The 27,475-nt window shown below is 38.4% G+C and overlaps 1 protein-coding gene and 1 long non-coding RNA gene across 3 annotated transcripts; both read left to right on the top strand.

Annotated features, from left to right (window-relative positions):
• Positions 1 to 154: 154 nt before the first annotated feature.
• LOC146463853 (ankyrin repeat and EF-hand domain-containing protein 1-like) lies at positions 155 to 23,786 on the top strand. 2 transcript variants are annotated; one of them, XM_085083884.1, is made up of 19 exons: positions 156 to 496; positions 2,224 to 2,418; positions 2,786 to 2,895; positions 3,686 to 3,790; positions 5,089 to 5,213; positions 6,322 to 6,470; positions 6,787 to 6,947; positions 7,531 to 7,660; positions 8,220 to 8,332; positions 8,563 to 8,586; positions 8,731 to 8,775; positions 9,320 to 9,415; positions 9,931 to 10,018; positions 10,335 to 10,509; positions 10,926 to 11,123; positions 12,732 to 12,865; positions 20,547 to 20,644; positions 21,312 to 21,458; positions 22,242 to 23,786. In XM_085083884.1, the coding sequence occupies exons 1-19, from the start codon at positions 367 to 369 to the stop codon at positions 22,371 to 22,373; spliced, it is 2,355 nt and encodes a 784-aa protein (XP_084940010.1). In that variant the 5' UTR covers positions 156 to 366; the 3' UTR covers positions 22,374 to 23,786. The 2 variants fall into 2 exon arrangements, with proteins under 2 accessions (XP_084940011.1, XP_084940010.1); XM_085083885.1 differs by lacking the exons at positions 20,547 to 20,644; positions 21,312 to 21,458; positions 22,242 to 23,786 and adding an exon at positions 17,805 to 18,898 and having other exon boundaries at positions 155 to 496.
• Positions 23,787 to 24,625: 839 nt separating this feature from the next.
• On the top strand, positions 24,626 to 26,482 carry LOC146463852 (uncharacterized). Its single transcript, XR_014856797.1, has 2 exons — positions 24,626 to 24,871; positions 26,299 to 26,482. It is a non-coding gene; the product is annotated as an uncharacterized LOC146463852 (long non-coding RNA).
• The last annotated feature ends 993 nt before the right edge of the window (positions 26,483 to 27,475 follow it).

The raw sequence follows: 27,475 nt of genomic DNA, 5'->3' as shown, positions 1-27,475 counted from the left end.
CGTCCCTCTTTTGTCTCTCGCTGGACCACCACACAGCCAATCAGAAACCGCAACCCATGGCACATATTTCGTGATAGTTTGTAGGCTCTCCTAAAAAAGGGCCTACTTGAGCCAATCAGGAGCAAGAACCGATGTTTTCTAGAAAGCCCTCAAGATTCCCTGACAACGAGACCTGGAGACACGGGAGAAAAGCTATGGTTAGCCGCTCGGGAAGATGACATCCTAACTTCCAACTTTTGCGGTCGTTCTCATGAAATCTCCTCGCTGTGGAAAGTTAAAATTAACGCGAGGGACCTTCATCGATACGAATAAGAAAGTAGAGAGGTTGTTGCGGGGCGCTTTCCCGCAAACCGGCGATTTAGAGCAATGCCGATCGCGCAAGATCGTTTAGAGCAACTCCAAGTTCTAAAGCTTCTTCAGTCTGTTCGAAACGAGGATGTGGAACAAATTGAGAAGTTAACAACTCACGGAGTTCCATATTTGATCAATTACTCAGGTAAATTTGTTAACTGTTTGAAATCGTTGTGTTTGAAGTTATAGTCTCCGAAGATTTTCGCGCAGTGGTGACATAACATACAGTACCTTGTTGATTTTTACAAGGCGCGAAATTTAATAAATGAAGGCTAATTTTCGGAAATTATTATTGATTTCAGAGGGACATTCATTAGAGTTTTAAAGATTGTCATTCTGTTAAGTACTTGTGACTTGAGGCGTTCCTTACTATTACTTTAATTCAATCTCTGTCAGAATTTATTTGGTTTAAATAACATATAAGAACTTATAAGACTTATATAAAACAAGACGTTTCAAAACACATTCCACATTTCTGTTTCCTATTTAGGCACTAACCTAAATCAGCCATTCTTTATGTAGCTTTATGTGTTTTGTTTCAGTGTAGAAAACAACGCAAATCTGCATAAACTCATAAGCTACATTATAAAAGATACTTCCTCATTAAAATACCTACAAAGATTTGTAATGACATTAATGGCATATGGATTGTGAGATCAAAAGGTCAATCAGCTTTCTTCCAGATAAAAAAATTCTTTGTTCAACACAATGTGTAATAGTTAGCATAGGATCAATGTTATATGTTCTGTAGTAGATTATTATAGTCCTTGTGAAGAGTATAAGTTCATTTGCATTCAGGATGCTCATCACACGAATGGTTAATCAAATATGACAAAACAGAGACTTAAAGTTAAGACAGCTAAGAATTTAATTTTTAAACATTGGAATGCCCAGATTTTCATAACAATGACCAAACTGTTTAAAATTAAATAGGCTGAATAAAACTTAAATACAGTATACAGTGTACTAATCGTGAGAAGGAAAAAAACAAACAAGGTTTCAAGATTTGAAAAATTTCCGAAATACATTTAAACTTTCATAACCACCCAAAATGTTGAGCTATTTCCCTCCCCCATTGTGCAGTTCTAAAAAAAACAATTACTCCCCCCATAGAAGGTTGTTTGTTTGGTCCCTCCCCCCCCCCCCCCCCCCAGCTTGGATATCCCAGTTTAGCTACATACATTTGCTTCTAAAATTTTGACTTTTTAAGACCTCCCCCTAGGTATTTCCAAGGACCTTCCATGGGGTGGGTATGGATTTTTTCTGGAACTGCATGTTGTAAAAGTACATTACAGGAGCCATTGGCTCCTGACAAGACAAGTGATAATTAATCACACAAATTAAGTAGTACAGTGTATCGCATAATTTATCCAATTAGCACCCATCATGAGATCTGATTATGCATGTCGTGGTTGCTTACTGGAGGTCAAAAACAACATGATTTACAGAAAATTTCAAACTTCTAGGTAAGCTCAATAAGTGGTTGGCAGTCACTTACGAGAGGTTCCAACTATAGCGATTTGACTGGAAAATTTTGGAAAAGTAGTTGCTTTTAGGAGGTGGTCGCTAATAATATAAAAGGTGGTTGCACAGGGATAGTTGGCTGTAATAGGCATATCCCTACATTTCAAGTTCCTGTTGTAAGATGATATTCACTTGTACATGAACAGTATCAAAATGCATAAAACCTTAAGCAAAGGTAACACATTAGCCCCTTCTGTTCCCTCTCCCATGGATGACAGTAGAATACCATATGACTTCAAATGACCTTCCTGGAAGATAAAAACAAATAGCGAAACATAAAAGAGTCATAGGCCTTGTATGGACTAGGTCTGTCTAACAGACTAGTAATGTTAATTTTGCTTTAAACAGAACCTGAACATGGTGAGACAGGACTTCACCTGGCCGCATGTAAGAATAATGAGAAGATGATTACTTTTCTCCTTGATCATGGTGCAAGTCCAAACATGGTGGACTTGAAAGGGCGGAGTCCAGCCATGCGTGCTGCAGAGTTTGGTCATGTGCAGGCTTTGACTCTGTTGACGGAGGCAGATACAGACTTGACAAGTAAGCAAGTTAAAGTAAAAGTTTCTTTAAGTTTAATGTTAAATTAATATCAACTTTAAATTAAGAAATTCCCCCCAGAACTTGGGTCTAGGCCGTTTACATGTCAATTCAAATCAGAACCAAATAATTTTATTTCACACTATTTGGTTACGAAAACAAGAAAGGATCAGAAACAGTTAGATAATTATACATGTAGGTTGTATGCATAAAATATAAATATCTTCCCATACCCATTCCCTGTTTTTATGGATCACTTTTCTAAACGGAATCTTTGTTTAAATAGATCTATGATGTCTAACTACATACTTGTAACTGTCAATAAATTGGCAGTTGATAATTCTCTTTCTACATTTTCTTTGTGCATTAGTAAGAGACATTGAAGGAAAAGGAATTTTGTTCTACTGTATCCAGCCTACCAAACGTCATCTGGAATGTCTGCAGATTGCTTTAAAACATGGTGCAACTGTTAATTATGTGGTAGGTTTGATGTTTGCTTCTTCAGTGAGTGACCAGAGAAATATACTGTGAAAATTCATGGAAAGGGAATTTGAGAAACAATTGAATTTTTGGTGCTTTGAAGGGACGCCCTTGGGATTATGGTGCTTGCTACATTTTGGTTGAGTACGTGTATGCATTTGATATTTGATAACTAGGCTATGTAATAGGGATTTAAATTTAATAATATATTAAATGTCTATCAATTAATTATTTATAATGAAATCTCAGCTATAAACTCTAACCTTTTCAATTCCAAAATTCAACAACTGGAAGATTAACATGTGGGGTGCCATCAGGATCAAACAACTCCCTCAAGTAAACACTCCCTCAAATTAAATAAAAGTACCAAGTTTGCAATAAATGCCTCAAGGCATAAATTTTCAACTACATGTAAACCAGGGCATTATGTACTCAATTGAAAAAATGATGTCCTGTGCAAACTGTGAATTGTAAACGATGCAACCTGTTGGAATTATGGGGTAATTTAATTAGCATGCAAATATTTCTCTTTATCCATAATAGCAATATGTGAATTTTTAGCCCTAAAAACTGCACATGCTTTTATTTTCTAATGATGAATGTAAATTAAAGCACTCCCCAGAAAGCTATTGGGTCTTATTGTTCACTGTATATACCTTGTACATGACAACGTTTTTTCAATCAGGTAGTAATTAACACTGTTAAAGACATGCAGCTGAGATCTACAGTACACATTCATGTATTGTAGACTTACCCAATACCATCTCTCATTTCTGTCTTTTTTTACCAGAACAAAGAAGGGCAACCGCTGTTGTTAGTAGCTGCGGAAGCTGGACTTGATGACATTGTCACTGCACTTTTCGTTGCTGGGGCAGACCCCAATAGTGTTCATGCGGTATGTTTTTGTTGAGATTGTAATCAAGCAAGTAAAAATCAACAATAAAATTGAACATTGTTTCAGAGTCATCATGGCAGTTTATTCTTAATCATTTTGAGCTTGAAAATGGTGTCATGATGACTCCGAATCATTGTTCGATTTTATTGTTGAATTTTACTGTCTTGTTTATTGTATATGTATTGTAATATCAAGTGTTTCTTTGTAATGTTTTTAATTATTATTATTTTGTTCTTTTAATTAAATGATCATGTTTAGACAGCAAGACCAGGGACCGGTTGTTTTAAAAGCCGATATATGCTAATCGATGATTAAACATTAATCAAGGTTTTTATCTCGCCCATTTTAAATGGTTTAAAAGCCTAATTTCAAGCTACAGGTTTAGAAAAGTCTTAGGCAAAAGTGACGTACAAAAAATGGAAAATAATGGAGGTTAAAGAAAATAGAGGTGTAAGATAACAACAAGATAACATCTATAGGAGACACTAGAAAGCAGAACTTTGTTTTCTAAATAAAATTCTGTTTTCAAGTGTTCCCAAGTGGATACCAAAACAAAAATGAAAGCAGATCCATAAAACAAGTGTGGATGAAAAGCATGTCTTTTGAAATAATCTTTTTTAGCAAACAAAATCGAATAAAAACGGAGTGAAAGATGCACATGTATGGTCATTTGTATCAATGTTTCTTGTAGACGTCCTTGTACCATTAAATCCACTTGATCTTAACATTTAGTTGCCAATGAACTTACAGTAAGCACTGCCCAAATACCATTTTTCCAATGGCAATTACAATTTTTGACAACTTTTCGAAAATTTTCTAATGGTTTCTGTTTCAAACGGCCAGTTGTCTTCCCTCTGCCGCCAAAATCCTTCCAGGAGCTGAACTAAGAGTCTTTAGCATTGTCAGCACATGAGCCGACCTGTTGGAGTTGCTTTCTGGCAACTTCATGACTTGTATTCTTTCCGAAAGTTTTGAACTCATCAGAACTTGCATCCTTGATGCAGGTGTTTAATGACACTCAGCACTGTAAACCTAGAACCATTTGCATCCTTGATGAAGTGTTTATTGACAGGTACGATGCCTCAGCACTGTAAGCCCTGATTTACTCAAATTCGAACCACTCCTGCCAGTTTAATTTAATATTACTGTACAATTGTAAAGACCTCTCTGAGCTTGAGTATTATAAACCAAACTTTGAGGTATATGTCAAACTTCAGTCCTAAAAGGTCAGTGTTAGTTTCCTTTTATAAGTTGTTAAACATGTTATAAAATAAGTGAACTTGATGTTTACCCTTCAGACCACTGGCCAGACGTCGCTTCATGCTGCCTGTGCTACTGGAAGTGTGGGGTGTGTCAGGGCGATCTTGGAGGCTGGAGCTGATTTTGATGCCGTTGACAGTGAAAATAACCATGCGGCACACAGGTTAGCAGTGCTGCACGGTGATCATGCATGTTGTATGCTGCCGAATTGAAATTTCATTAGCTATACAAAGGCAATTTACTTTGAAGAAATCAATAAAATAAAATTATGTATATTTAATGGTAATTGAAGTGAGTGAAGTGCAATTTAGTCTCAGTGAAATCATACACGTAATTTCAAAATCAAATGAGCATGCAGCGCAAGTTCAATTTGAAATCATTAAAATAAATATTATTTCAGACCAAAATTGCACGGCACGAAGTTCAATTACCACTTAATTACAACCATTTTGAAATCAAACAGTTTTTTTGTTTGTTTGTTTTTTGTCAATACTAATGATTTTATCCACTTCAGGAAACCCAGTGTTTAAGAAAGGGGAACTGGAAATGCTGATACATAAATTATGCAAATGATAATGTTAATACTACTTTATTATTAGTATAACATTATTATTTCATTTTCATTTTGATAGGCTAAAAAAAGGATGCCATTTAGAGCAAAAGATAGTGCAATTTGTGAATAAATCACACTGTTGGCAGCCAATCAGATTGCAAGGATCGCCAGTGATTGCAAAATGGGTGTAAAAAATATAAAAAAGGGTCTTAGAGTCAGTGGCCAAAAAATGCTATTGCCTAAGGGTGGCTTCTCTAGCTGAAGAGGGATATATGAAGGAAAATGTGAAATTGTAGCTGCATGCTGCAACTATGAGGTGTGAGGATGACGGAAGCAAGAGACAAATACTCCTGGTTTCTTTGTGCTCACTCTTAGAGTTAGCACAAGGAAAAAAGGTTTATTTCATCTCCCTCAGCTCCACTGTCTGTGCTAGTTCTTAGAAATTTTAGCCTCTGGGGTTTTGTTAGGTGTTCTCAGCAGTAGGCCTAGGTGTAGTTAGTAAATGGAAATTTAAGTGTCATTTTGCCTCTTGTCTAATTAGAGAATGGGGTGGAGGGTCTGTCTCAGGTGCTGTGTTCACCTCGATGTCCCCATCCGCCTCCCACTGTCTTTTGAGGGACAAAGCAGACTAGTAAGCAGATATTCAATGTAGGGTATCAAACCTAAAAATAAGTTTCTTTTGTAAGTATCCATTGTGTCAATTTCACGGCCTTTACAGGGCTGCGCTGAATGGTCACTTTGAAGTAATCCGGGTGCTGGCAGCTTATGGTGCTGATCTTGGCAAAGTTGCTTTAGATGGAAACACACCCCTTCATTATTCTGCACAGCAGGGATATGGACCAGTTTGCAAATTTCTGGCACAGAGAGGTGATCACAAATTCAGATATATTTATGACTGCAACTTGAACTCATTTGACTTGCAAATTCAGGTTACTCCTTGTTGATCCTGGCCCTAGGGGTGCATCCGATGTTTTTTTTTTCTCAGAAAAATCATCTTCAGGACAAGAGCAAAGAGGTGGCCATAAATTTAGCTGCTTTTCTTGAACTGTGCTTTCAAACTCATTTACTGAGGGTCACTTTTATTCATTCAGAATAGGGAAACAATGTGTTACATTATGTATCATTTGCCTAATTATACTCATGCATCATCATGCTCATTCAAAATTTGCACCTATGCTAACAGGTTGTCCATCAACGTTAAAGAACAAAGAGGGGAAAACACCCAGATTATTAGCAAAGGATAATGAACATAAGGAGGCTCTAAAAGAATGCCGCAAGGCTGAAAAACAGTCTGCTAAGCTGTCTAAGGGAGGCAGTCGAACAGGAGAGCCATATGCTATTAGGGTAAGTCTTCAGAGGGTGGGGCCAGTTTGTCGGAAATGATGTGTCAAAATAGGTTATAAGCAGCCAACATGACTTGCACTTAACTCGGTGGAACATTAGTGAAATAAGGTACCAGATGCTTGAGGTAAACTCAGCGTTTCATTCAGTGGGAGTTGTAAATTTACTCCATGAGAATTTCTTTGTGCTTATCAGAAAACTGAAGTTATACTTGAGTAATGGCTAGGTTAAGAACATTTGACATTATACAGTATTTAAAAAAATTAAAACATCAATCACTAACTAGCTACATACCAAGGCACAACAACAACAACAACAACAATAATAATAATAATAATAATAATAATTATTATTATTATTATTATTATTATTATTATTATTATTATTATTATTATTATTATTATAATAATGATATTTAACAAGGGAATCCATAGCTCGCTAAGGCAGTTTTCAGTGGAGACCTCCTAAGCTCCCGAGCGTCTAAGCTTATTAATATTAAAGCCAAACACACCTTTGAGTGATTTACTCCGATTTTCTTTCAGCATCCAGATTGGTTTGTGATCATTTATTTTTTACTATTGCACAGCTTTATGACTGGATCCAAGAGCATGAGGAGAAGGTGCTGAACATTTTTTATCAGTTTGATCCTGAAGAAGATGGGGGCAGAAAAGGAAAAATTACCAAGGACAACTTTGTCATGTGTTTACAGACAATAAGTGAGTATTGATCAGGAAACAGCATCTGATGATAAATTTAGACACACAACAGGGGTTCCATTAAGAGCCTGTGCAGGCACAAGGCAATTTGACCATCATGTCTATCTGCTGCAGGCCTTTAGTATCTTCGCCAACGTTTTTCTTTGAAGACCACATCCAAGTTAACTTTCTGGCCTACCTGCACTAAACTTCTTGGTCACCTGTTCAAAATCTTAATGTGCCGTTCCAGAAAATTTCCATACTCCCCCACAACTTTTTTTTTCTGTTTGCACCCCCCTCTCCCCAGGAAATTGCAGTTAAGCTTCATACTTTGCTTCTAAAATTTACACTTCTAAGACCCCCCTCCAGCTAAGAATTTCCAATGACCTTCAATGGGGTGGGTATGGATTTTTTCTGGAACTGCATAATGAAACCCCTGATACGTATGTATTCAAATTATTTGAATACATGTGAAGCAGTTTGCCTCTCCTCGTCTGAGGGACATTCATGTGGATGTTTTTTTTTTCCTTGTTTGTGGGCAACACAGCAGTGCCAATGATTTTTCGTGTTTTCTTGACAGATTGTCCTGTAGACGTAGAAGATCTAAATAAACTGGCACAGATGCACGACTTGAGCAAAGAAGATGCTATAGATTATGCACTGTTTATTACTTGTAAAAAGTTCATTAGTAAGGTAGGGCTAAGATAATTACCTGTAACATTGTAGGCATGTTTTTTTTTTTTATCATGTTTTGTGGATGTTAAATGGAATGTTTCCACTAAAGGGTTCAGACAGGGACAGGAAATACATTTAGGTACATTACTGTTTATTCAATTTTCTTTTTTTTTAAGGGTTAGTGTATGTACAGTTAAACTCAATACTTTATTTTTCATGTATTCATCCTTTCTATCTTTCTTTTGCAGCAATTTATGGTAGTACTTGGAAAGGTAAATTATATTTCTTGTTCACACTGTAAAATGTAATCATGGATTTTTAGTTAGTAGCAGTTTCTTCAAATGCTGAAATTGCAAACTCTCTCATTTATCTTTAATTGGTAACTCACATTAAAAAGCCATCTCTTTACTTTGAAGAAAAAGAAGAAAAAAGGTGGTGGAAAGAAAGGGAAGAAAAAGAAGGTAACGGATATATCTATCATTATATTTTTGTTTTCATATGATGGACATTTGGGATCCTACCTGTACACCTGTTTCGACAAAGGTTGTCCAAAAAAGTGTAAAAGCATACGCGACAATGCCAAAAGGTAGTCTGGGAAATGCCCAATAAATTTCAATAAAAGCTCAGAATTCATTTTGCCCGCTATCTCAAGTCTTTGCTGGGTATTGGGTATTTCCCAGACTACCTTTCAGCATTGTCGCATATAGTATGCTTTCAGCTTGTTTTGGACAACCTTTGTCGAAACAGCTGTATACAGCTATTTCAGTTAGCATCATGCAAATATCTTGGCCAATCAAAAGGTATAGCTGCCATCTTGGATTTTATAAGCTTGGGGAGCTTATAAATTGGGGAGAGTAGAAAGTGCAACCAATTGCTGAGTTTGGGAAATTTACTAACAAATTACCCATCACAAAATTGTGTTCTTTTTGTGTAGGCCTTACAACAAAGAGTTTTATATTAATGTAATTTAAAGACAGCTAATTGTTTTGTTTTTTGTTTTTTTAGGGAAAGACAAAAATCCCGCTTCCCATTTGCACAGCACCAGACGGACCACGGACAAGACATGGGGGACCACCAGCAGACTTTGTAGAAAGATATATGGTATGTGCATTGCTCATTGACCTTGGGTCTGTCAGTTGTTCCTAAGTAAAAACACAGTTTACTGCTGTGGGGTTATTTAGGGAAACTCAAAGCACTTTCTACAGGAGAATCAAGGAAGAAAAGGAAAGACTCTGCTCCTTACTGACCCTCTCTGCATATCTATGTTGACTTCATGAAATAACTGATGTGGAATGATGTCCAAAGTTCGAACTTGTAAACCAATGTTCAAAGTGATATCCAAACACTGAGAAGTAGGTTGAAAAAACGAGGCGCAGCCGAGTTGTTTTCAATGACTTCAAGGTGTTTGGATATCTGATGAAACACAAGTCCGAACTTTGGACATCATCATAAAATTAGTCTTCTTACGCATATTTGTTAGGCAATAATTAGGTTTTTTATTTATTTATTTATTTTGTATTTAACATTTTGTAAAAACTGGAGGCACAGATGCAGATATTTATTTTGTTTCCAAACCGTGTGAAATTCACATTTACATTCGGTTGTTTTGCATTTAGCACTTTACAGACAATACAAGATTTGACCGTGATAATCCTCCCTCACATCCGATACAAGATGACTCCTCATGGTATCTCAATTTTCCAGGTTAGTTTTCAATCGTCATGCATGATGCAATTGATTCACCTTAAAAATGTTGTGGTAGGTACTGAAATTCTAAGTTTTTTGTTGTAGTCGGTAATACGTTAATAATACATTGACATAAATAAGCACTCAGAGCAAATGACTGTTCAGTGTTCATCACTGAACTTGAAAATGACCATTGAATGGTCAAAACGTCGTTCGCTTTTAGCGCTTATTTTTAAAGTTAAATCGTTCTCAAAGAAGTTATTGATTCTCATTTAAATTAAATGATTTATTTGAGACATTTTTTGTTTTTATACTGAAATCTATCTTTTTACAGATATTACTTACATGAATATTAGTGATGCTGCTAAAGTAGGAGATTTAGAGACATTAAAGTCAGCATTTAGCCGAGGCGTATGTGTGGATCAGCGAGACAAGTATTACAAGACGCCGCTAATGGCAGCCTGTGCTCATGGAAATATTGATGTCGCTTGTTACCTGTTACAGATTGGGTTAGTCAATTTGCAGTGTCTACATGATCTGACCTTAAACATTTGCTAAACCAATCATGCAACCAATCGTTTGTTATCTGGTCACGAGAAACGTTTATAACTGTTCTATTCAAGAAATCTTGGTCTCGTCTTTTCTCTTAATTTTCACTGATTTGGTCTTGCACCATCCACGAATGGTGGTTTTTGTTCAGATAAAGCTTTGTTATTGTTGTTGTAAATGGTAGATAACATGACTAGGCAAGAACAAGAGGAAACGTACTCATTGTAGTCAACTTGGAAAAAAAAAAAAAAACAAAGGATAAATAAGCGCTGAACTTGTAATGCAGACGAAAATATATGGCAATGTAAATTTTTTTTGCATTCTCAATTGTTTAATTTTTAATGTATTTTTTTTTTCCATACATTTTATTTTCCAGCGCTGACATCAATGCTAGAGACAACTTCAAATGGACTGCCCTCCATCACGCTTGTCACTCGGGGCAGGTGGATCTTGTTCAGTTACTGCTTGAACAAGGAGCAGAAATAGACGCACAGACAATCAACGGGGGCACACCGCTGATGAGAGCTATAGAGAGCTCAAGGGAATCAGTGGTAGAGCTGCTCATATCTAAAGGGTTTGTTTGCTTTTGTTGTGAATAGCCTGCGTGGCTGGCGGTTTTACTGGGGTTTTGTGGCCTGCGTCGAAGCCGCGAGAAGAATGGGAAAGAGGGAAGGACACTCCTCGTCCCCATTCTTCTCACGGTAAGCCGCTCATTTCGCGGCTCCGCTACCAAACCCCAACCAAACCGCCAGCTACACAGGCTATGTTGTGAAGGGCAGTACATTGACGCTAGTACTCGCGCGTGACATGTTGTGAAGAAGGCTAGTGTAACACGTGACGCATGAACAATGCGCGCGCGTAACATTTCCCAAATATTATAATTTGTATTCATGGCTGAAAAGCTTATAAGGAAAGAGCTTTCATGTTTTTAAGAGCTTATATGGCATTAACTTGATTAAGAACCTTTAAGTAACGTTCCGCGTAATAAATTGGCCAAAAACAGTGGGTGTGATGCACGAACTGCCTTTTGAAGATCAAGGCGATAGTTGTGTAATCAAATTAAAAATCACCTGGTTGATTGGCTTATTGAGCTGAGAGCGCGAAGTTTGCATTTGTAAGCAACATTTCAATGCGACAAAGGCCATTTATGTCATTTCGAAAATGCTTGTTTGCTTATAAGGCCGGAAACTACTTGCTTTTAAAATTTTATTAGCCTAGAAAATGGGGAAGTATTATTTCTTACTGACTCTTTAGCTGGCTAGAGTGCTTTGATTAACATGACACTCAAACCTTTGTAATTTGCATGGTTCTCATTGATTCACACGTCAAGTTTACCGCCCAAAAATTGATAGCTGTCAGGTTTTCTTATTAAAAAAAGGCAGTTTTATTATACAGACAAAGTTCAGCGACCCAAGAAAATAGCATTTTTCGAGGCCAATTTTGAACGCGTCAACGAGGAAAATAAAATATGTTTTTTAAAACTGAATCCCAGCGTGTTTCCTAGACTACGAACAGTCCTTTATTCCTTATTTTTAAAGGGATAGTAAAGCGAGCGAAGCACGCGAGCGCGCGCGGAGATTGCTTCGCGTCGCGTCTGCCTCGCGTGGTTCGCTCGCTTTACTATCTCTGAGAGAAATAAATGACTGTTCGTGGTCATTTCCTTTCCTGAAGTCAAACTAAGTTACAGATCTTTGATCTTCCTTCAGTGAGGTTCATGAGACTTCAGTGGGCTTTAACGGTTTGTTTCTTACCGTAAAAAGGGGAAAAATGCGGTCTTGCAAGGATTATTATTATATAAACACCAGTGAAATACCAGGTGAGCTTTCGCGCGAAAACATGATATCTTCACACGTGAAAATAACATGTTATCCTGACACGTGAAAAGATCACCACTGATATGGTTACATGATAAATCGCGCCTTTTGCAATGATTTGGTATTTCATTGGTGTTTATATAATAAACAGAACATTACATGGCCGCTTGGAGATAAGAAATTTCTCTTCGAGTGTTGAAAAATATTTAACGAGTGAGCGCAGCGAACGAGTGAAATATTTTTCAACACGCGCGGTCATGTAATATCCTCTATCTCTTTCAAAAGTAGATCAAAATAATTTTTGCAGTGTTACAGATTTATTCATTCCAGTTTCAAAACCAACTTTTAGTTTTTATCTTTCTTTTCAGTGCAAAAGTTCAGCTCGAAAACAAGAAAGGACACACTGCATTGGACGTTGCCAAGGCGTATGCTGATCCTCGAGTGGTCGCCATTGTACAGAAAAGATGGGACGAAATACCGCCACCAGTGGATAAAAAGAAACGTATGTATTTATAAGTTTCTGTCAGGGATTTTGCAAAGATTCTCTGAATAAGTCTTTAGAAGGACACAAGGATAAAAGAACACTCGAATCTTGTCCACTCTTTTTGTCATAATGGGGACCTTCAGATCAGAGTACGGGTACGAGATTGAGTACGAGTACGACTTTCAAATTTCATTCAGTCACATCCCCAGAACTCTCCTTTCCGTTGTTTAACGCTTAAATCATAAAAATATTCTAAAGCGCTTCACAATAAGTAGTATGATATGTATATTGAAACTTGAGAAAATAAGAATGAAGGAAAATACTTGAAAAATGTAAATAAATGTATTTTACCAGCAGATAAGCTTAAGGAGACTCTAGAAACAAGATTGGTGTGACAAGCGGTTATCTAAACCAAGCAAACTGGCTAGATCAGTAAAGTTGTTGTTTAATGTTAAGTTAGTCGTACTCGTACTCAATCTCGTGCTTGTAGTCAAATCTAAAGGTCCCTATCGACGGAGATCCTGTCCACCCTGAGAAGGTGTTAAAAGTTTCCGTTTCGAAAAGTTTCGTTTTTGAAGCGTGCTCGTGTGAACACAACACGAAAACGGCAAGCGTTGGTTACGTTTTCAAACAAACAGTCCTTTAGTACGATCGACTAACGTGAGTGTCGTCAATTTGTAAAAGAAGAAACACTGCACCCGGCGTTTTGAATGATGTCTAGTTCATAACTGTATAATATCATGGAGGTACTTGTGACCAGACCAATCTATTCTCATTTCACTCGGTAAAAGGCTGACAATTAGGCCAGACACCAGTCATCATTGAATCCTATAGAGAAACGTGTCAAGTTCAAGCTTTAAATCTTCCATTAACAGTTTCTTTTCCTTCATCTCAATTCTTCTGCCCTCATCCTTCTGCAACACTACCGCTTGTTGTTCAGATGCAATCAATGTGTACTTCTTTATTGTCTTGCTCTAATTTGTATTCTATGTAATATTTAACATGCGCATTTTAACTTTTTTTACTATCTAACACGTCTGTTGTTTTCTTTTCTTTCTGTCTTTCAAGGCTCTTTTCTTTCCTTTCTACCTACTTCAAACCTCACTAAGCACACACGAGGGACATTATCGAGGAGTAGCTCGGATGAGGGATCATCCCACCATAGACGTAGTCTTGTCTCCTCTTCTAACTCTATGTACTTTAACTATCGGGGCCTTTCTTCGACTCCCAAGAAGGCCTTTTGGTTTGAATATCTCTATGGCAGAGAAAGTGCCGAGTCTGATGTAACAGTAACGCCAAAGAGAAACAGCCCTGCGGTTGATTATAGATCTGGTGCTGTTTATTATGGAGCAAACACTCCTGGCTTCAGTGACGGTCAATCTGACTGGGGTATTTGAATTCGGTCACTGTATTCTGTCATAACTGAGACACTGTGGCCCAATGGCCTTTTTCACCGCAAGACGCACAACGGACGGAGATTTTTGGACGAAGAATTCATCTTAGGCGAACTAGCCTTTATTAGGGCGCTTTCTTTTGGAGCAATTCAGGCTATTTTTATTCCGCAAATAAGACGCACAACGGACGGAGATTTATGGACGAAGAATTCACCTTAATAGGCGAACTAGCCTTTATTAGTGCGCATTCTTTTGGAGCAATTCAAGCTATTTTTATTCTGCAAATAAGACGCACAACGGACGGAGATTTTTGGACGAACAATTCACCTTAATAGGCGAACTAGCCTTTATTAGTGCGCATTCTTTTGGAACAATTCAAGCTATTTTTATTCTGCAAATAAGACGCACAACGGACGGAGAATTTTTTGGACGAACAATTCAAGTTAAGCGGACTAACCTTGTTAGGGCGCAATTTTTTGGAACAATTCTGTCTATTCTTAATCTAGTTCTGGAATAACAGAGTACACAATACCAGTTCCCCAAAGAACACAATTTTACCTATTCCGATTAAACCGAAAGCCGGCCCTAAAAGGAACGCAATTCTTCAGTCTACTCTGAGTGAAACCGTATTCCGTTCATTCTGCTATCGAGGGCACGATGAAAGGAAAACTATTGTGTTCATTCCAAAAGTATTGTGTTCATTCCAAAAGTAGAACAGGTCCCAAAAGAACATGAAAATCGTTTATTTCATGTTTTGTTTAGCCCGAAAAGAACGCGCCCTGAACCCTTTAAGTCCTAACAGTGATCAGCATCAAATTTCTTCTTTTAATGTCAATGCTTAAATAAATAAATAAAAGAAAAATAATAAATGGGAATTTCAGTGGAATCCACGGGGTGACTCTTCTCTCCACTGTTTCCAGGTCGAATTGGAATTTGGAAATGTTGGTTTTTGTGGTCTTTTAATGTCAATGCTTATTCAATCTCTGAGGACATCTCAAGAGGGTCTTTAGAGAACTTAGGATATGATCACTGATGGTGAATTTTCTCGATATTTCAATAACTTTTCTCCAGTACTTTTATAAGAACAGTATGGGGACAAGATAGGGGAACGTGAAAAAGTCGCCTGTTTTTGTCCGTGGATTTGTCCATCTATCAGTTAACTTTTCGTCCAAAATCGTGTTCATATCGTTTGAAACTATGACGACTTGTCTTTCTAAGACGGCCTGTTCGTCTATAAATAGCTGTCCGCCCGTCATCTGTCTTTTATAGTAAAAACAGCTCACAATCTATGGCATCATTACTGAATTCATTGTGTTGATCAGAGGGTTATGGAGACTTCACTGAGCTACGGCAACCCTTGAGTTCCAGGATCAAAATCTCATTTCTTCTTACTTATTACTACAAATAATAATAATAATAATGATAATAATAATAATAATAATAATAATAATAATAATAATTTATTTCTATAGCGCTTATTCCTAAAAAGTCTACAAGCGCTTCACATCAAAATTGCCTTTAAAATATATAACTAATATAACATATCTCTTTTAAGCTCACTACTGAGAACTTGGTGATTCATAAAGACAACCTCAAGTTGATTATTTCATCTATTCTCACCACATGTCAGTTTGACAACGGATTGTCGGATTGAGTTTCACAGGGAAATTTATACACGTTTGTACTTACTACTGGAGATTCTTTTATCCTGTGACTGTTTAACGCAATAGAAGTGAAAAGACGAATGAGCCGATTTTAAATGTTTGCTTTGCGTTTTCTTTTTTGATATGGTTCCTCTTTCAGCTTCCCTGTCGTTCTGTTCAGCTTGTGTTTAAGACTAACGTTGTTTAATCTGACATGCTTCAACAAAAAGCTAACGCTTAAAACCATTTCTCTAGAAACCCGTGTCTTTATTCCGACGAAAGGTTAACTCTGCAAACGTCACCTGTTTACCTTATGATCGAAATATGCTTTAATAATAACTCTTTGACACAGCACAGACTAGAGATTACAATGAGATGCCGAAGCCAGGGGCTTATATGGCACAGGGGGTCATACGAAGAAAGCAAATCCATGTTACAAGAACGCTGCTTCTGCTTAATGTAAAATAATCACGTTATGTTCTTGGTCTCTCCATTTTCACACCCCTTACAAGTGTTTATCAAAAGGGATTTGCTGAAGCAAAGACATGCAAAAAATAACAGAGAGATCGTTTCGGAGTCATCTTGACTCCATTATCAAGAGAAAATCAGTTTATGAACGCGGATATTTAAATAGGCTAGAGCTGAAAATTAACATACTAATAGATGGTTAAACGAATACTTTAGCGCAATTTGAATCAGTTTGCACGTTCAGTTTTGGTTTGAGTTTGTCTATGAATAACAATTTGCGTCATTTTTGTTCGAAATTCTGAACCCTTGTCCAGTGTACTCAAGCAACTTTCGCTTGTGAGGATACACCAGCACGTCTTTCAGTACATCTTTCACATTATTTCAAGTTAATTCAGTGTTATATAATCCTAAAACGATCTTTCTTGCCACCAAAACATCGTTGGTAGCATCACCGTCATCCTTAATTATTGACAAAATACAACAGCCCCACACTGGTGAAAATTTTGCCTTCTCTTTCGTACAAATTAATCATGCATTGCATTCTTATTATAAGGAAACCCGCCCGGTTGCTTGTAAATAAGAAATTTACCGCGCTACCCGCTTCATGTTAAATAGGTTTTGTGCCATATTCTTAAATGAATTGAATTGCCTCATTTAAACTACAGAGAAAGTTTCCTTAGAAAGCTGATGCTCCACAGCTGATCATCGTGTTGACTGCGTAGCACATAAATACAGGGCAGTGTGTGGGAAATTTTGTTACCATTGCCCTCTATATACGTTCAACTCCATATACAACGGACACCCTTGTACAGTTCTTCTCACAAAGGACTGATCTACGTCTCCTCAGGGGAGTAGGGATGGCGCAGTGGTGAGAGCACTCGCCTCCTACCAATGTGGCCCGGGTTCAATTCCCGGACTCGACGTCATATGTGAGCTGAGTTTGTTGTTGGTTCTCGTCCTTTCTCCGAGAGGTTTTCTCCGGGTACTCTGGTTTTCCCGTCTCCTCAAAAACCAACACTTCTAAATTTCCAATTCGATCTGGAAAGTGTCCCCAATTAGTGCTTTGCGCTAAATACATTGCAAAGTGATTTATTTTATTCATTATTTTATTTTATTTTTCCTGTAAAAAAGTGTTATTGCTTGTAGTTGTTTTCTCTTTGTGCTGTTTTTATCCGCTTTGCTTTGTCGTCCTGTGCCTTGAATCACCTGCTTTGCGCTCGAAATATATACAGCTGCTTCTCTTTGCCAAGTCTATGCTAAGTCTCAGCGGCACGAGACATACCAATGTTTAGCATACTTCAGTCACAATCATTTCATCTATGCGATGAGCTTTACGACAGCCAAGTTAATTTGGAAGACGACAAGCCAATGTGGATGAAGCGCGCAAGTGAGACTCCCTAGGCCCTTGACGTGCCACTGTACCAATGACGCGCGTACTTCTTGCTTCACCAGGGAAGTTTGCACCCCGCCCCAAGTCTAAAGCGCAGTCCAGTGACGGAGAAGGGCTTGGGAACGAAGGAGACGATGACAACGAAGGGCCTGGGGACGACGATGACAATGGCGGTGATGACGAGTAGGAATGGAGAGGAAAGATGACGTCAAGAAAACGACGATAGAAGATGAAGCCAGCGTCAATTTAGCCAGTGTTCAAATCCTCGAGTTTCGACTGACTTCAACTCGCTGGCAGCTCTCTTGCCAGTTGGTAGTTTTAAATGTTCATGTTCTTTTGGTCTTCAGTACCAGTAGCTTTAACACCGATTTTGAAGCACGGAAAAACACTTGTATAACGATGGGTTTTGGTTTTGCGTCAGTTTAGCGCACAATGTACGGTTGTTACTGAATCAGTTCAACTACTTTCCAAAATCGATCGGAAACTGGTTTATTCATGTTTAATGAACATCAAGTGAAAGTCGTATTGACATATTTTTAAGGTTTTTTATTTATTTATTTTTTTTGTTTTGGACATTTTTCAATCTAATCTGTTACTTCCTTTGTCCTTGGTAGAATGGTATATGCAATGCCCCACACAAAATCTTTCAATTGGTATAAATTACATTTGGTAATATGGGTTGACGGTTACCGTTTTACAAAAATATGGCTTTTCCCGGTGGCAGTGAAAGGGTTAAGAAGTGGTATGCTTTTGGAGCATGTCACAAGTGGTGGTTTGAGCGAACCGTGTGGTTGAATACGAATGCTTAATGGTTCATCAACAGAGTTAATAACTGAAGAAAAAGAGATTCCAGTGCTGACGTTTCGAGCGTTAGCCCTTCGTCAGAGCTAACGCTCCAAACGCCAGAACTCGAATCTGTTTATGGTGGCCAATTTAACTTTAGTTATCAACTCTGTTGATAAACCAAACATTCGTTTCTACTCCCCACCGACGCAGCACCACAGTTTCTTTTAAAAACTAAAAGACGCACGTGGTTGACTAATAGTTTTACTAGTAGCTATAGATAAATTCGTAGTGTATGGAAAATTTATTGCGTGGCACTTAATGTCCAAAAGTAAACACACTATTGAAATAAAATTGTGCTGACTAAAACAAATACTGTCTTTGTGGTCTTTGATTTTGTATCTTGAAACCGTTGACACATGGTCTATATCCCAAAAAAGCAAAATCGACTAAACGCCTCATTTGACCAAGTTATTGAACGATCAATTCATGCAGTTACCCTTTGTGGGAGCTTGTTGTATTCGGGAAAATCTCGGTTGGCACTTAGTTTCATTTGAACTATGCACATTTAAACCTTCAATGATGGACACCTTTCTTGTCCCCCTTAAGCAGACACACTTCTCCTCTGACCGCAAACACTACTAGACAGCATTTAATAAACCATGCTCTAAATTGAGTTTAACGTTGCCAACCCGATTTATTTGGCATTGTTTACTCTAAATCCTGTTAGCACAAGGCGTACATCACAGACTTGAAAAACAGTTGGCTCCTTGTTTTATAACGTTTGCAAATGCTCTGTAACCAGCTCTAACTTTGACGTCGTTTAAACAGTTTTAACACCTTCCGCCTAGAGAACCCTTTTATTAATTCATTCCACCTGCCCGGTACAACTTTTGTACTTCCGAAAAAGAAGAGTACCTAGTGGACCACGAGCTCAACAACAACTGTCAACAGTCGGATGGCATTGCAGTCAGCCGGCCATAAATACATCTTATATGCAAGCTCCCCAAAATCCGTTACAAATCCCCTCGTTACAACACGTTCTTCTCCCCATTATACTTGAACTGTAGTACGTTGCTCACTAACCATTCGTAACCATAGCCGTGCACTACTTTTAAAATAACCGTCCTAGACATTAGCTCGTTTACATGATCTCCTGCAAATTACAGTACCCTTCCCATTACTGAGGGTGTTATTTTGGATCTACTCTGGCGTCAAATCCCGTTGTAGATTTAATGTCCGCACACACGAGAGACAAGTCCTTGGGACAAGTGTACGTGAATGGACTGGTCCCTGGGACTTGTCCCATGAACTGCTCACACGAAGGGGCAAGTATAATTTTGAGGGGACAAGTCTGCAGGACTTGTATCTTCAATTCAAGCCACTTTGAATTCGTGTGACATGTCGCAGAGACCAAATGTTGCGACTAGATTTTTTCTTTGTTTAGCAAAAATGGGTAGTTCACTGGAAGGGACAGGCCCGCGGGACTTTCCCCTCCTTTTACCGATCTTTATAGTGTAACCGTACAAATTTTGTCACAGATCCAAATTTGTTCCAACTCTAACGGTATAGTTTAGATGCAGCAGACGCTTTGCTACTGGTACAGTTGTAGACCTTTTCCATAAATGGCGCCCGTTAAATTATTCGTTTATCTGATTATCATGAATATTATCCCTACTAGCCTCGTTAGCAGGTGCAAAATTCAATATCAGGTCCATAGAACTTTTTACTCTAAAGTGAGGTTAGTGAGACTAATCAACATGCATAAAAAAAAAAGAATAAAAAATCGGCCGCCATTTATGATACATTGTAAACATAGGCCAACGCTGCATGATATGTGTATGTCCTTCTCCTATCTGTTGAGGCATTCCTTTCGTGAGTATAATGTGAATCATACGTGGGTTCTAAATCTGTTTTCCTTTGCAACTGCATTTACAAGAGTATGTCCCTGATTGTGCCATGGCACAGTGCAAACGTAACATTTTTCAAAACCCTGTTCACTCTTTTGATTTCTAAATCAGGTGGTGGAAGCCCGCGAAAGAAAGCTCCAAAGTCAGCGGGTGCTTCTAAGACGCACATGCCCAGTGTAAAAACGGCAACTGATAAGAAACAGGAAGAGGTGAGTTGATAGTTATAACAGTTAAAAGTTGTTGCTTTTAGATGACCTTTTGAAGAAAAAGCAACAATTGACTTTATTGTGGTTCTTTTTGTTGTTGCTGCTAGTGTCATATGAGAACTATGGCCAGAGTGGTCGGCTAGTTAAATAAAGCTTGATTGATTAATTAATTGATTGACTGATTGATCGACTGACTGACTGACTGACTGACTGACTGACTGACTGACTGACTGACTGACTGACTGATTGATTGATTGATTGATTGATTGATTGATTGATTGATTGATTGATTGATTGATTGATTGATTGATTGATTGATTGATTGATCATCTTAAGTTTGCTGTTTTCCTGATAACTAGACTGTGGAACATTGCTATCAAAAGCAGTAATTCTTTTAAGTCAATCCACATTTCATACTAATCTCTCCATTTTCTTGGGATTTGACACTATTTCTCTTCATATTGAATGATGCGTTCCTTTTGATGAGTTGAGATAATATGTGCTCGGCCACTGACAACGTTGTCGCGTAGCATAATCAATAGGTACAGCCCTTGTCTTAAAGTTGTGTGACATGGGCCTTGATTCACTCTGTTTATGACAATTACGTGATAAAGCCTGAGATTTGGTGACAGAGCCCCTTCATTGGTTTTTCTCTTGCGTTTCTCTACAGCCGCCTTCTTCAGCACCATTGCCTGGTGTGGGACCTGTGCGCAAGTCATCTGTGTTACGTGCAGCTTCGGCGCTGGGGATCATTACTGAGAAACCTCAGCCGATTGTTTACTCTCCGAGGAGAGCCTGGATATCGCAGCCGACCACGGTAAGTGGTCAGAACATAATCAGTAGAGTATCTTAAAATTCCAAAGAATTCCGAGTGTACTGTATTGGGGTCATTTTCAAGGGGGCCTATTATTGGGGTCATTTTCACGAGGGTCTATTATCGGCAGTGTTTTATTGCCTGGAATTTTGGGGCCTTATATTTGAAGGGGGCTTATGGCTGGGAAGGGGGACTTATTTTGGAATTTATACTACTTGAGAAACGGAGACGAGAACGTCACAAAGAAAAAGGTTTAGTGAACAACACAATAGCTATAGACGTGCGTTAACCTTTCTAAGACAATGAGTCGTTGGTGAAATGACCAAATTCAAGGTTTTATGGAGAACGATGATACAGGCCCCGTCCACACTAATGCGTATTCGTGTGGAGAATATGTATTTGATACTGAAGTTTAAAGCGTTTGTCCCGAGTTTGAGCTACGAACGTAAGGCAATTAATCTAATGTCACAATACTATACCTCTGTACTGTAAGGAGTTGGTTGACTTGGTTGGAATGATAAGGCGTCATTTGGAAGCTTGGCAACCGGGTCCATGTGTTATAAGCCCGATTAAGCTAATCCTGGGTTAACGTGCTCCTGTTCGAGTTCAATTACTAATCAGTGAAGACTCCTCAAAAAGACTTTTTTGTCAGTTTTAACTTAGGCTTTTCTTTACCACTATCGGTTAATTGTTATTCGGAGATTGGCGTTAAACGGCTTTCGAACAACCGGCGTGTCATTCACACTGACAACTACCTGCTAACTATCTTTTGTTCTCACTACACAGGATGATCTTTTACGCGGCAGAGAAGTTCGCAGAACGAGATATGGAACTGATATCGACTTTGCAGACTACAAGCCAGCCTTCCAAAAACATATCACGCTAAAAGCAGAAGCTATGGAAGCCGAAGATAACTAAAGAATTCCTGGGCAGAAGTCACTGTGTTTTGGTGGACGGGATAGTCGACTGTAAAACAAGATTGCTCAGTGCTTTTGAGGTCGTTCCTGTAAGGTCTAGTTTAACTAGCCTAGCCTTTCTCAAGCGGATAGATGGTAGGAGGTGAGGGAAGAATCGTGCGAAGAAGCGGGAGTAGGCTACCAATGAAGGCCCTCGTCCTATCCCTCCTAACAATATTCTTTTCTCGCGCCCCTTATTTCCGCTGTGTTTTGCCTAAAACGGGCTAGACTGGGCCTTGTTATTTATTAGTCAATTCCAAGCGCAATTATCCTCCGAAGAATTCCCCAGGTGTTTGTCTTCTTGGCTTTCAAGTTTAATGTCCCACTGTGTGGGCAAATAGACCATATCCGAGTTGCTGTGAACCTCATTATGAAAGCGAGGTAAGTGTAATAAAAACTTTGCCTCGCTTTCATAATGAGGCTCACAGCAACTCGGATATGGCCTATTATGGTCAAATGCCTCACTGGTTGGGACCCGCCTCACGAAGCGTTATATTCCTCACTTTCTAGATGAAAAGATAAGCACTTCTGAAGATTTTAACTTTTGGAATTGACTTACACATTTTGTCTTGAGCACGAATTCAGTCATAGCTCGGCTACTATTTAACTAATTTTAGTGTTTCTCAAATTTGGTTAGTTTCTAAACACTCGCTTTTTGAAGTATTTTATTGAGTCCTTGAGTTGGCGATTATTTACGAAGTTGCTTTATTCCCCAGGTTGATCAAATGGGTTAATAGTACTCACCTTGAGCTAATCATGAGTTTTATTTAAAAATTAGTTTTTGATAAATTGTAACCGTTGCTGGCCAACTTGATTTATCGATAAGATTTGCATGGCGTTTAGAACGTAACTTTGTTAATTCAATTCTTTGTGCGTATAATTTTAAACGCAAGTTGTTCTTCCTATTTTTTCCATTTTAGCTCATTTTATAACATAATTAGTCAAGGAAGACGAAACCTTGATATTTCAAATACACACAAAAATATTATAAATACAAGTTTCGTGATTTCTTGGGCAGGATAAAACTAGATAAGTGACTAACATGTAAAGGAGCTTGTAAATTTAAGTAAAAATCGTTAGTTACTTGTACATAATTATATAAAATATAAAAAGTTAGAGCTCAGCAAAGGGAGAGACAAAAACGTTTTCGTCTTTACATATTTTTATTCTTCGATGACATTGGCTTTGAAAGCGTGTTAGAGGAGTTTTAATCATTTATAGCTTTTTTTTCAATTCTTTTTTCAATTTTTTGAATTATTGCTAGTTCATTACAACTGTTTCATAATTCCTTTTGTACTAATTTTAGCAAATCGTTATTTTAATTATTATTATTACTTTTTGAAATTAGGCGTCCAAATAAAGTTTCATTTTCATACTTTGGTCTCTTTTTGGACTGTCAATGACTGCGCATGTGTAAGCCCGCTGCTTCCGCTGACTCGTTACCAGTGGCTCCTTAGTGCAGTGGGTAATGGAACTCCGAACTTTTCACTTCGGTCGCAAATCAGTGATTTATATGCGAAATCCGAAATTCCCAAATTCAAGGCGCACGAATAAGACTCAACTCCTCGAAATTTCTCTTGGGCCAATTTAAAAAAAAGGGGGGGGGCTGAATTTGACGCTTTATACTTGTTGTCGTCTTCGTACAGAATTTTCGCCCCACTCCTGGTATATTTTCAAGTAAGTAAACGTGTAAAAGCATGGTATAACGTATTATGTGAAAATATGGTTCACCGTCGAGGACTCAAACTCCGGTCTCCTGCATTCAAGGCAGACGTGATAACCACTACAAGCGCACAGGCGAACCAGCACTTGCCGTCTGTTTCATGGTATCAAGTGACGTTTTCTTTGGGGATGCCGTCGTAGCCGCCCCTTAAGACTCTGAAGTTGCAGCTGCATTGCAAAAAAGTGCATTTTTAGCGTCCCTTTTGAGAGATTTTGGTTACCAAAAGTGTTGTCAAAAAGCGTCCTGTGCGCGCCCCACAGAGGAGCCCTCCACTTACAGCCAAACAACTGAAATACCAGAAATACGGCCGGAACCAGCCATCCATATCTGAGGTGTCATGTCCGCTTTATAGTGTTGCCCGCTGTGATAGCGATAGAGAAGACTGCATTACCATGACTACTTTTAAAAATTAACACTGACAATCAGCGGATTGCTGTGGTTCCACAGCGGGTGGTTTTCATGTTCTAAGGTTTCAGTTTGAGCTATTTTGAGACCAAAACCTCGACGCTCGGTAACTTTTTTCAGTTGTTTTCGTTGCCGCATCTTTGCGCAAATCATTTCCTTAAGGTGTTTGAACAAGGATTACCTTTTCTTCCCTTTAATGATTTCGCGTAGCGCTGTTTAATTAATTATCCCCGGTGACACTAATTTGGATCCATTCAGTTGTGGTAAAATATTTTGCCAGCTTGGCGGTTTCGTTCGATACCGACTTGTTCGGGCAAGATGTCTGTTTTGAGGTAAGTTTTGTGTCTTTTATTGTTCTAATCAGTCGTTCCTAAACGGCCTAAACTTTTCTTTTCATTAGAATTTATAAAATAGCAAATATCTTAACAATTCAGCCCGAGTGTCAGTAACGCTAGTGTTCAGGCTTTGCTGTATATTCCGTTGTATTTATACTGCTCAGTGTTTTGTGCGACTTCCACTACATAAAGACGGCTTCCTCCACAACGTACATTTTCGTGTTTAATTTTGTCGCAAAATTGGAACACCTCTTCAGACCTATTTCTTCAATTGCATACCGAATCAATAATCTGTTTTGGTTGTGAAGTTCTCGCCTCGCTTAATTAATTTTCTCTGTATGAGTGTTGCGGCAGTTAATTAAACCATATTAGTGCTTGTTACCCTGGCAGCTGCAGTTAACAAATTTTTCTTCACAATGGAAATTTTTCGGTTTCCATATGATTGAAAAAAATAAATAAATAAATAAATAACAGGAGCGGATCGATTATCATGAGATCATGGTTCTCTGCGTCGATCGTCTGCGATTGTTTGCGATCACGATCGCAGAATTCAGTATGATTGCAGAGAAGCGCAAGCAATCTCAGAAATTTATATCCATGTGATGGCAGAGCGATTTGGCCGTTGATTTTGTGATCGTCTACGGTGTCTCTTGCGAACACCCTTAGCTTAGTATAGTACTGGCTGGAAGCGCCGTGAGGTTGGTGGACACCAGTCCACACCGGGGTCCACAGTGCATCGTGGACAGCTGAAATGAAAACTTAATTAAGACCTCCCCTACCCCCTACCCCCCCCCCCCCCCCATTTCAATGATGAGGAAATGGCGCGTTTTGCTTTACGCACGATCTCGAATTCACAATTGATTTTGGGGGAAGGGGGGGGTTAATTTCTTTTTTCATTCCGTCCAAGATTGTAGATAGGGACACTGGTCCTATAGTTTTTTTTTTATCTCCTTCTCCTCAAACAAATTTTATAAACTTGAAGTTTCGTATGTTAGTCAGCATACATTTTCAAAACTGAACGTTACAATTTTTGACAACTACATATACCATACCAAACCTCAAGTTCAGATATAAAATGCGCAAGTTTATTATGTTTATCAACGCTGTTTGTGTTTTATTTCTGATCAAGCTACGATGGCCCAAGAACAAAAGCCTTTATGATATATTCTATTATTATTTCTTTTTACGCCGCTTCTACCCCCTCCCCTTCCCCCCTTTTCTTCGCATCTGAATGCGTGGAACAGGCTCTGAGGTGAATGGCGTATAAGCTTACAGTAATTCCCAGTCACCAATCATTTTAGCCTCTGATCTGAATACAGATTTACCATCGGAAAACGACAGGGTTTTATTAAAACAAGATGATACATTCCTTTCAGTGAACACTAATGGTGCCTTTCTAACATGTTGCTATGCCCTCCTTTCAGCTTAGACAGCTTAGATGTGTATAGCACGGAAGACCCTGATGTATATTCCATTGAAGATCTCTCGTTTGACATTCTGACTGCGAGGGACTCCCCAACACCTTTCCTGTGTATCACGGATGACAATGACGTCACACATACGCCGAACTCTCCTGGGACGCCCATCCATTTCATAGTAAGATTGTAGATAGCCTGTGTGTAAAGGTCGTCCATTTCTTTTCAGCAAGTAGGAAACAAGAGACGCCTGGGTACAGGATTGATAAAAGATTATTTTATCACAGTTTGTATTTTCAGGAGCGAAAGTTGAGTAGCTCCGCCACAACCTCGTTCGATCGTGGCGTCTTTTTACTCACGAGTCTTTGGTCACTGTCACGGAGCCGATCTTGCTGTATGTTGTGCAAAACTGCTCAAATATTATACAAAGATTATTCTTAGATAACCGGGAGGATAATGTTAAGGGATTTAATTTATACAAGGACCAACAAACTATAATCAGGTTTAAGCGATTTGTCTGGCACAGGAAGAACTTGAGAAAATTGGCCAATTTTTTCAAGTTGCAATCTGAATTTCCACCCTAGCCATCCCGGCGCAGCGAAAGATAATAATACTAGTTTCTGTGTACTAGGGTTATTTTTTAACAAAATTGAACCATTATTTCAACGTTTCTATCGATACAAAGATGTTTTATTTCACAATGACACTAAAAATAGGTGACATCGCTCCTTTAAGACCCTTTAAGTATTTTACTGGGCCCGGTTGTTCGAAAGCCGATTAACGCTAATCCACGATTAAAAGTTACCGAGCTTTTCATCGAAGTTTTCATCTGAAGCAGATATTGAATTAAAGTAATTAATTTCAGTCGTGGAAAATAATATTTTCAAGTGACTTAATCCAGTTAATTATAGCAATGTTTATACAGTTAATACTGCGTAATTGTTTTGTGGATAGTGATGAGCGTGCATGTGGGGGAAAAGGAACTATCAGCTAACAAAACAGTTTGAGTGTGTCTGAGCTTAAAATCCGACTCGTTAACTTTCCCGGAATGCAGTGTGCATGAGTTTAAAGAAATTAACACCGCTGCTGTCGAGATAAGTCCTGTAATCGGTTGAACTGTATAAACAAAAGCTATTATCCTGTCAAGCCTCCCCTTTATCACAACACAAAAGGCAAAAAGTAACAT

Source organism: Pavona decussata, unplaced genomic scaffold (assembly GCF_977016875.1).
Source record: "Pavona decussata unplaced genomic scaffold, jaPavDecu1.1 SCAFFOLD_174, whole genome shotgun sequence".
Taxonomy (NCBI): domain Eukaryota; kingdom Metazoa; phylum Cnidaria; class Anthozoa; order Scleractinia; family Agariciidae; genus Pavona; species Pavona decussata.
Note: the sequence above shows the minus strand (reverse complement) of the source record. Positions and strands in the feature narration are given on the sequence as shown.